At 38.3% G+C, this 10,691-nt stretch overlaps 1 protein-coding gene across 2 annotated transcripts; it reads right to left on the reverse strand.

Moving 5' to 3' along the window:
- Nucleotides 1-458: 458 nt before the first annotated feature.
- Nucleotides 459-10,661, reverse strand: ADAT2 (adenosine deaminase, tRNA specific 2). 2 transcript variants are annotated; one of them, XR_003526077.1, is made up of 7 exons: nucleotides 10,556-10,661; nucleotides 10,312-10,416; nucleotides 3,815-3,965; nucleotides 3,154-3,260; nucleotides 1,426-1,498; nucleotides 1,175-1,304; nucleotides 459-1,129 (listed from the first exon to the last, which is right to left on the reverse strand). XR_003526077.1 is itself a non-coding variant. In XM_027633975.1 (6 exons), exons 1-6 carry the CDS (start codon nucleotides 10,640-10,642, stop codon nucleotides 1,264-1,266), a joined length of 564 nt encoding a protein of 187 aa, XP_027489776.1. In that variant the 5' UTR covers nucleotides 10,643-10,661; the 3' UTR covers nucleotides 459-1,263. The 2 variants fall into 2 exon arrangements, 1 of the variants encoding a protein (XP_027489776.1); XM_027633975.1 differs by having other exon boundaries at nucleotides 459-1,304.
- Between the last annotated feature and the right edge of the window lie 30 nt (nucleotides 10,662-10,691).

The raw sequence follows: 10,691 nt of genomic DNA on the forward strand, positions 1-10,691 counted from the left end.
TCTGAGAATAGCTACTATTGTAAAAACATTTCTTTCCCCATGTTACTTTGTAAACAATAAGTAAATACACAAAATACAAATTGTAAGTTATTAGCAATAATAATGTGACAAGGTAATGCTTTTAATATTTAAAAAAAAAACTTTTGAAAGTATTTATTTGAAATATCTAAAAGGTTTAATTGTATTCACTTCTTATAATAATAAAATTTTAGCCACCCTTTTGCATTCAAAATAAAAGCTAGGGCATTTCTCAAATTTCTGAATAACAGCCAAATAAACTACAAACAGTTTCATGCTTAATATAATTATCCACTAAGAGGTACAAAATCAAGATTGAACCGTACTTATATTCTTAATTCATTAGTGGAACTTGAAGGCCCTCTTCTGGATTATAAATTACTGCACTGCTAAGGAATGTACACGGAAATGACAAAGCCAACCAACACCACGAAAAGATAATCATCTTAAATATTTTTTATTCGTGCTATTGCCAATTTCCTGGTTTTCATTTGTATCTGCCTGTCTCAATTACTATAATTTAGTAGCTGACAACAGCTTCAACTTCTTAGTGGATTGTTAAAAATAAAGCATTTCTTAAACCAATATTCACAATCAGAGTGGACAGTCTAAAGAGAGTTGTAGAGAGTTTCTCCACAACTCTGTATGAAGATGCTGTGGAGCCAAGTGATGTTTGCTCACCTTATTAAGCAACAGCACACACAGAGACATGTGATTGTCCATATGTACCTGTCTGCATAGGTATGTGACTTTCAGAAATCATGTCTGAAAATCTGGCTTGTGCTAGAGGGGGTGTAAAAAACAACGAAGAAACATTTACAGTGGTCTTATCTCAAGTCTTCAAGGACTGTACAATTCCTTTATATGCCTCTTGATTCAATACACACACATGGATTATAAAGGTAACCTTCCAAGAGATTTAAAGAGATTTACTTACTTGCCTAAGCAAACGTGCTCTACAAAATGCCATCATTTTAATGGATCCATCTGTCTGTAAACAAGTGAACTTGAACCACAAATTTTCCTCTTTCTAAAAAACAGCCATTTATTCTTTTTTTTGGTCATTACGATAGCAAGAAATCACATACATAGAAACACAGGAAGAAGTAGTAAGTATCCTATTAGTAAAAACTCTGTACAGAAAACCAGATATAGTTTGATTGAACTGTACATTTTAAACAAGGATGCTGAAGAAACCTTCATATGTAATTTTTTGGTAAGTTTCTTTCTCCCTCCCATGTATGGCTACTTACGACGATCCTTTTTCCTTACTTTTGATTTTGGTGCTGCCAATAAGAAACAGAAAGGGAGAAAAATTATCAGAAGTGAATTACAGTAATACCAGTGCCATCATTCTTTTAAATTAGGTAGGGATCAAAACGGATACAAAATTAATGTAAAACCTACCATTGGGATTTTCTTGTCTGTAGAAAGCTCTTAACAACTCTACCGCTTCTTCGGCACGATAGCCAGAAGTGCACTGTTCAAATGAGAATGATGTTAGTGAGCATATCTGAGAATAACATATTCCATACTTCACAATAATGCCTCAAGTACACAATAATTTTAAGCAACTGTACTGTCAACTTACGGGTCAGAAAAATCTCCTTTTCAGGTTAAATACCTCATATGTTTGAAAAATATGAAGTTGAGGCTTAGCAGAGTAAATAATTTCCCTAAAACAAACTTTCTTAGTAACTTATATAAAATTTTTATGCAATCTACAATTTCTTTCTTATTAATGTATTTCAAACATATACTCCTCAGGCACTTGGAAATAAGAGACATACAGCTAGGTATTTGTAAATGAGATTCCTGCCAGAAAACATTCATCCACACACCTATTCTTTACCAAACAGTCATCTCTCAGACCTTTTTGGTCCTGCCAAAATACTTTTCCAGGCCACGAACACTAATGACAAAGCATTTAAATGTCATTCACACTAAACAAATCTTCACCGGCACAGAAAGTAATTAGTTACTCCCATACATTCCACTGCAGTTGCCTACAGAAACAAAGGAAGGATTTGTAGCAGCAAGAACCTTCTCCTTTCTTTCTTCTGAACATATAAAAAAATTAAATACCACATGCCAGTGTTAGCAAATGAACACTCTTCCAGTACTGACTATACAAATTAATTCAGATGCTAGTCTCACTAACACCCCGACGGAAAGACGCCTAATATGTGTACACTGGAGTGCCAAACAGTATTGTCTGGCTGAATTAAACTCTTTTGAGCCTTCAGTTTTCAGTGCTTACTTAAAATGCTGAAATATGTTACTTACTTTTACATTCATTAAATCATAAATATGAAGTGTGGAAAACAACTCCAAGAACCCTAATCAGTATCATTGTATAAGGCAGGATCATCAACAACTGTAATAAAGATAATGCTATAAATACTCTCTATATGTATGTGTGGGTATATAGGTATAGTAGTACAATGCCATAAAGCATCTAGATTTATGTATACTATACGTCCACTGAATGCTTGTCCAGCCTTTCTTACATGACAAAGATGCCTCCTTCTTCCCAGACTGTTCCAGTCCTCCAGTATCCTTACTGTTCAGAAAGTTTCCTGATACCTAACCTAAATCTCCTCTGCTACTTGTGCAGTCCAGATTTATTCTGGGATTTAAACTATATGAAGTAAGTCTAGGCTAATGCATTTTACCTCATATATAGACAAACTGTAAGCAAAAACACAATCAATTCCAATGGCTCAGCTAAAAAACAGTAACTTGGTAAGTTGCTGTTACTTGATCTTTATTGATTATGTGTTTATACATTCTGTATTTTAAAACAATTTTCCCTCCTCTCTTCCTGCAGCCTACACTTACTGTTCTAAGTATTACACATATTTTAGATTATTTCATTCTTACCTTGTTCCACGAATATAATTCCCTTCCCCTTTCATACATTCTTTTTAATAATTTAAGACTGTCATCAGGCTTTTCTTTTATATAGGGACCTAATGTTTTTTACATTATTTTCTTATTAAGTCAAGTTTACTTGACTTTGATCATCTTCCATCTGAGTCCTCTTAACATGACGCATACCATTCTCAAAGCCTAATAACAAAGCCAGACACAGCACCCTAGCTGAAAAACAAAGGGAAACACTTCACAGCTTACTTCAAATGGGTCTCCTGTGTTCACCATATCATCAGATGAGATGCTCAAAACTGAGCCACAGCCTCCAAATCGCTCATTTCGACAACCATATACAACCCGTGGAATTTATGGGAATGAGTCAAGGTATTAAGTTAAAGTGAAAAGCAAGTAGGAAGTACAGTAGCCTGATTTAAGTAGTCATTAAATTTCACTAAGATGTGCTTGTACTTTTCAAACTAAATTAGTTTGAGCTGCAATTCTTGCCTCATAAAATCAGAACTTACTTCTAAGTAATGTAAGATGTATTGCTGAAGGTGCACACCCAGCCTTCCCTGGAAAAGGAGAAGCATGAATCACAAAGCAGAGGCATAAAAATACACAGTTTACCAATTGTTAACATTAAAAACTGGACACTGAACTGAGCATCGCTCATTTTACCTACTAATAGATATCTCTAAAACATATTTTTAATCTCCAAGAGAAACAGTTGTTTGTCGTAATTGCACCATTTCTCTTTCATTCTTGAGTCTCCCGCTATTCACCATGCAGTAAATGGAGGTGGGTGCAGACCCTCAGACCACCCCTTTTGGCTTTCCCTGATAGCGTCAAGCCCTTCTCTGTGGGCTCACTGCCAAAAGAGTAATGCCTTGGTTTCCCAGTGTGAATAAGCATGAAAGGATACTCATCAAGCGCACAGCAGCTGCACACATGATACAGGGCTCTACAGTTACATACAATACCAATTGTGGAAACACTTCTGTATAATCTCTGCTGTGTTGCTTGCACCAGTCAAGGACCTGATCGATCGCTACCATTTCTGCATGTCGAGTAGCCTAGGAGATAAAAATAAATCTTTTCTGAAAGTTTGCATTTATTCACTTTTGTTATAGAAGTAACGTAATGCTCTTTGCTGGTTCAAGTTGCAAAAGAAATTTCATGCTGCCCAAACTGCAGAAGAAATACTCAGCCCGAGAAAGAACATATCCAGCCTCAACCTCAGTTGCTGGTGTGCAGCACACAAGATCCACAAGTGCAAACCGTTTTTTTCTTCTACCTGTTCCTAGGCAGAGTAACCTGCTCAGAAGTTCTCCTCTCCCAGTCATACAAAGCCCACTAGAACACCTGATCTAGTCCATAGTCCAATTGTGCTTTCAAGAGCAAGAATGTAGACTGGGTTACTTTCTCTGGAGATGTTAGAAAAGTGCTCCTAGCTGGTACCTTTTCCTCCCTCTGACAATGTTACTGTGCCCTCACGGACTGAACGCACTGTGAATATGCAATAACTTCAGTATGTTTCTGGAAAAGCTTGGCATGCTGTGTAGACACAGCATTTTCAGTTTGCATCAGGTTTACCGCTGCCTGGGAATACATACAAGTACAGTAAGCCCCTCAAGAGAGGGACTGAGCATATGCCCGATTACAAAAAGGCAGAATAATATTAATTTCTCTTTTTTTAATCTAAGATAACTGAATGATTAGTATCTCAGTACCTATGGCACAAAAACCAAAACAGAAGTGTCGACTTTAATTGCAGAGAGACAAAAACAATTAGTAACCTCCCAGTATTGCTCTGAAATGTCTGCAGCACTGTGTTATGCCAATCAAACATCACAGTAAAAATACCACAAAGTACTAGTTATAAAGGGACTCTCCAGTTACAGAGCCTGATGCTTATTTGAATTGACTGCTAGTGTTTTCCTTCTTTTTTTCTATTCTGAAAAAAGGATGTTTTCGACACAGGCATTAGACTAATATTTAATCAATCTCAATTATACTTGTACCTCTGGTTCATGTGACCTTAGATAACTTTCCCTTAATATGTAAACTTAGGTTAACGTTTTAGCACTGTGAAGATCTGTAGTGATAACAGTGAGATGCTCTACAATAAATGGCAGAGGACTTGTAACTTATTGCTAAGTTTAATACTGTTTAAAAATGTTTTAAAACTTCTACAGAGATCTATGTTGCCTATGCCTACATTAACAAACAGTGCAGTGCCAAGAGGAGTGTATCTGTACAGCAAAACACTGCTGAGGACTCAGCACCAATTCAGGGATGTTCACAGTGGCCTACATCCAGTTTAGTCCCACGGACGGTGTATTTTTGGCAACAGCTGGAGTGCATTAGGGATGCTCCCCCAGTGCATCTTCTCAGTATAATTTCATCTGCCAGGAAGACAGCTTGCCATCTCCGAGACACAAACCAAAGCAGGAAGCACAAACGGTAAGCAGACACAATCAAGAAATTTATTCTGGGAGTGCACTTGTAATTTGAACTAACTTAGTAATGAACCCACTCAGAGTAAGAACACGGATCTGAATCAATATGCAGACATGATCTTTCCATACCTACTAGTGAAATGTTGCCATGAAGGTTCCCTAGTTGAATAAATGAGATCACATCAGCTGGAATCTCAGTGTATACACTTTATGGAGACACAAAGCACAATGTCCTCCAGAAGATACCTCAGAACTACCACTGCTACTGTAACTCAAACGTTACAGTTAAGTGGTGGCTATTCTATTTTTGTGCCCCTCAGATTAAAAGAGACATGAACACCACATTGGCTTTTCACCTCCTGAGAACCAACTGAAAATCTGTAAGCAATAAGCCTTCTTTACCAGAGGAAAACATGCCTCTATCCTCAGACACTGCTTTACACTGCATACACCTAGCAGCTTTCAGGCCTCTGCTGATCTTGGGAGTACGAGTTAAGAAAAGCCATGCTGCAGGTCATATCAGCTTCTGTAGTAATACAAGACAGCTCCACAAAAGAGATTACCTTAATATGGAATATTATTACATCCTACTGCACCCAGATTTTAAGTAATACACCCTGGTTTGGTCATCTCCCATTATGAAGACATGGGAACACCAGGACAAATTCACCTCACAGTGAGAAAGGATTATCCAAGTTACAGAACAGTAAAGAGACTGTTCAGAGACTAATTAGACTATGGCTCTTAACTCACCAGATACAGTAATTAGTTTTCCAAGTTAAGAGGACTACAGTAGAGGTTTTTAAAAAATCAAGAAAAATGTGGAAAATCACAGTTATAATTGTGATTTATTACTTCTCATAACAAGCGGGCACCCAATGAAATTATCAGGCAGCAGATATAAAACAAACCAAAGGAAGTACTCTTTCACAAAGCACATAATTAAATTGTGAAACTCGGTGCCACAGGATGCTATGGAAGCCAAAAACATAAATGAGTTCAAGAAAGGTTTAGACAAATTCATGGAGGATATGTGCACAGACAGCTATCAGAAAAAACGATCCAGCTATAGTCTTGGGCTCTGGAAGTCCCTAACCTATTCACTTTCAGAACTGGAAAGGATATGCAAGGGGAAGGTTTACACTACTCTCTTCTTGTTTCTTGAGCTCCTTCCTTACATGACTGTTGAAGATACCCCTTAAAGACAAAATATGGGGAAAAACCACCTTCTAGGTCTGTCTTAAGATTTTATTTTTTATTAAGCTATGACTAGATAGCCTTTTTTTATTGACTAAGGAACTAAGACAGAGAGCATTCTACTGGGAAGTGAATGATTGCATCACACATGGGAATAAAGATGCCAAAAAAATGTTTCTAGCTGGGAAGGGTCACATATGCTATAAAGAAGAAAATTTTCAGGTTGGTCTGAGGGAAGACTGTGAACAAGCAAGTGTGGGAGCTGCCAGAGGGAACACAGTACTGGCACAAGCCCCTGAATGAATCGCCAGGCTGTTGAAAACCACTGTCTTACACAGGCATTTGTTACACTATTGCCCAATGAAGACAAGCAATGGCACGCCAAACTATTTTGAAATGCTGATGCCACAGCCATGCTCTTTAAAAATAAAATAAAACAAACACACCTGTATATAAACTCCCTTCTTCCAAAAGCAACTTTTCCCAGAAGAAAGGGATGATCAATAATTTTGCAAATAACTTCCACAGAGTAAGTGGCAGTACCTCTGACATTAACATGTCCTACTATGGATATACAGGGCAGAAAGAAAGTATGCAGGGTGAAAGGAGACAGCCTGAAAATAATGGAGAGTTTTCAGTAACTAAATCTTCTTACCAAAATGAGCATTTTAGAAACAGAATGAAAGAGGGCATAAAGAAGACGCTATCTGCTCCTAACTTCAGTCTGTTAGATCAGAGGATGCAGGGACCTACTTAAGGAGAAGGCAGATTTTATTTGACACAAGGGCTAGAGGCAAGTTGATTCCTGAGCAAAGGCAGAATTGTAGGGAAGGACTGCAGATCTAACTGGATAAATGATCATTTTTTAAAATCAGGAAGAAAGTTTTCAATAAATTAAAAAAGTCAATATATTATAAAGCTACATTTTGGAGGTCAGAAAGAAAAGACTAAAAGAAAAATCACTTGAGAGAAGTAAAATTACCTTGAGAGAAAACATGTCAAAAAGGAGTTAGCACTACTACAGTAACCTTGAGATGAGGCTCAAATATAATTATAGTACTACTCCAAAACAAAATGAATAATTTGCGTTTTCAATAAAAATGATGCAGAGAATGTGGTCAGAAGGCAGAATAAGAGTATGAAAGCACAAATTACAGTGTATGAGACACAGAATTAGGTCTTTAAAATTAAGAAATTGCCTAGGGCATAGAATAGGGATGAGGAGCAAACCCCCAAGTTGATAAAGCACTGCCATCAAAAAATGCTCAGGAACTTGTGCATGAGGCTGCCAGTATCACAGCAATGTTTTAATACATCAAGGGAGAGTATTGCATGGCTGAAACCTGTCAAAGCAAACAGAGTCACTGTATTGAAAAATAAGAAGGATGCACAGTCCTGACACCTGGAGATCCAGGAGAGACTCAATAGCAAAACAGGCAAGATAACAAACTTTGAACAACAAGCTAACAAACTAATCCTTATAAAAGGCAAATGAAACAAAAAAATCAGTAAGATACCTGACACTAAACTGACCTAGTACTTTCTTTGACAAATGTTTTCTCTAGGCAAGAGAAACAGCAGTCTCACCTCTCTGGACTTCTACAATGCATCTGGTACAACCTGTGAAATTATTGTGAGTTTGGGGAAAACGGCCTAGTGCAAGAAAGGTAAGGTGAGCAAGAAGAGATGTTGCATTGACAGGGAAAATATTTGTCCAGAGGGAACCAATTAGCGAAGACACTCAAAGATAATTTTGCTTAAATGTTTTGAGTTGTGACATCGGCATTAACTGGAGAAACACCTACAGCTGACTATGTGATGTCTTTCATATGATGAGACGCTTCACGAGAAGTGACAGGGTCAGATGTCACTCAAGAGCTGAATGGTCTTCTGGACAGGAGTAAAAAAAGAGTCAAGGTAACAAATGAAGAATAACAAACCAGCAACATAAAAGATCAAAGAAGCTCTGGACAAGATCAGTGGACTTTCTTCCAGGGAGAATGGGAGGTATTATTGTCATCAAACAAAGTACAAGAGAAACTCCATCTGGAATAAAGTATAGAGTTCTGGTTAAGTGAATTCAAGAAAGATGAATCAAAGCTGGAATGGCTATATAAAAGCATTATTAAAATGAACACAGAAAGAAAGCCTGTCTTCTGAAAGGAAATTAAACAGTTGGCTTGGGAAAAACAAAAGCCAAAGGGGAATAAGACTTTAAATACATCCAAGCTATGTAAAATAATGGATGATGCTGGCACAAGAACAGAGAGCTATAAACAGAACATAAAAAGTTTAAAACTGGAAATCAGATGTTTTTTACCCATCTGAGGAATGATGTTCTGGAGAAATCCTTCAATATAAGGTGGGACAAGAAATTAGTTTTAAAACAAACCTTGACATTTATGATGTCTGCTGGAACTGCCTCAATGGTTCAAGAGGGTTGTTTTTTCCCAAGGATTGTCCCTAAATAATGCCAGAAACCGTTAGAAGAAAACTGAAAACAATTTTCTGCATTCACATTTCCTAGCAAGTACTTCTTGCAAGCTTATATTTTCTTTTAGACTATATGGAGCAATTAAGTATCTGATAAAAAATTTAGAAGCACTAAGTACCCAGCATTTCCATTCACTGTAATATAAACATTTATGAAAATGAAGCCACAAAAGAACTGAAACTTGAGCTAAACAGCAGTTCAATAAAGGCTTGGCTTTCAAAGATATTAGCAGATTACTGTTTCCAAAATGCAGCTGAATGTTTTAAAATCAGGCTACTTGCATTTTAGTATGTATTCAGTACATATTCGGACAATCCTGATATCAAAAAATCCTGAAAGTTTCCTGGTATTTTTAAATTGATTATGATTTTGTTAGCAGTGTTGTCAGTTATGTTCTATTAACATATGAGTTTTACACAGTATTAATATCTCAGGTATGATTTTTCCCACAAAGTGTCTGCTTCCCACAGTGTTTACAACAGTGTAACATGAGATACCTAGCTTCTCAGTTATCTGGCTTTCTTAAGTAGTATTAGAATCATCTTAATACAATTGTCCTGTATCACAAATTAGTATAATGATTCATCTTTACTGTTACATTTTTGAGCTTAAAAGACTAATTTTCACTTTACATTATATTTTAAGATTTGAGACATCTAATATAAATTACGGCCAGATCCTAAAATCAGATTCATTTATACAAAACTTCCAGTTGTACAAAATCCCTGTTGGCTTTAATGGGTCTCTCAGCAGGTATAAGATCTAATTTGATGCTTAAAGTTGCAACATGTCTAAAATTTACAGGCAATATCTTTTAGAAAGCAGAATTTGGTCAAAAGGAAGAATTTTTGTAAACTAAATGTGACATTTGGTTACTCTACGTATTCTGTAAGTCTACACAACTTCCCAACTGCTTGTCTTCCTCTGCATCTTCATTACTTATTCCTTTATTTGTATGGAATTTTTCCCAGAAAAGCAAGAGAGTTGGGTTTCCAATTTAGAGTTTGGTACTTTTCAAACAGCCGCACCACATCACATGAAAACATCAGTCTACTAACAAAATGATCTGTTTCTGGAGCGCCTATGGAAAGAAGTTCAGCAGAAAAGGCTGCACGAGTCACGCTTTTCTCACTCTTAACCCCCGGGTGACCTTAAAGGCCTCCAGAGAGCACGTCTGAGACTCAGTAAAGGGACAAGAGCATGGCAGGGCAGGGCAGGGCGGGACAGCAATGCCCAAGACACGGCGTCCCCGGGGGGACCTCAACTCACGTTCTTCGTCTCGTTGACTTCGTTCCTACCCCTGCCTATGACCTCGCCGTCGTACACCAGCAGGCAGCCCACGGGAACCTCCCCTTTCTCCAGCGCCTCTTTAGCCTGCGGGACAGACAGACAGACACGCGGGGAGCACGGGATCGCGTTACCGCGGCGGGGGGCACGGACGGGCTTTCGCCGGCCCCCGTTCTCCCGCCCCCTCCCCGCTGCCCGGACAGAGGGAGCCCCCGCCCGCACTGACCACGTCGAGCGCCTGGTCCATCCAGGCCAGCGCGGCCGCCTCCTCCTCTCCCTGTCCCAGTCCCTGCCCCAGTCCCTCCTCCGCCATGCCGGGCCCGGGTGGTGTTTCCGGGGCACCGCAGGCGGTGCCGCTGCCG

This window comes from Corapipo altera, unplaced genomic scaffold, assembly GCF_003945725.1.
Source record: "Corapipo altera isolate COAL_440 unplaced genomic scaffold, ASM394572v1 2b, whole genome shotgun sequence".
NCBI lineage: Eukaryota > Metazoa > Chordata > Aves > Passeriformes > Pipridae > Corapipo > Corapipo altera.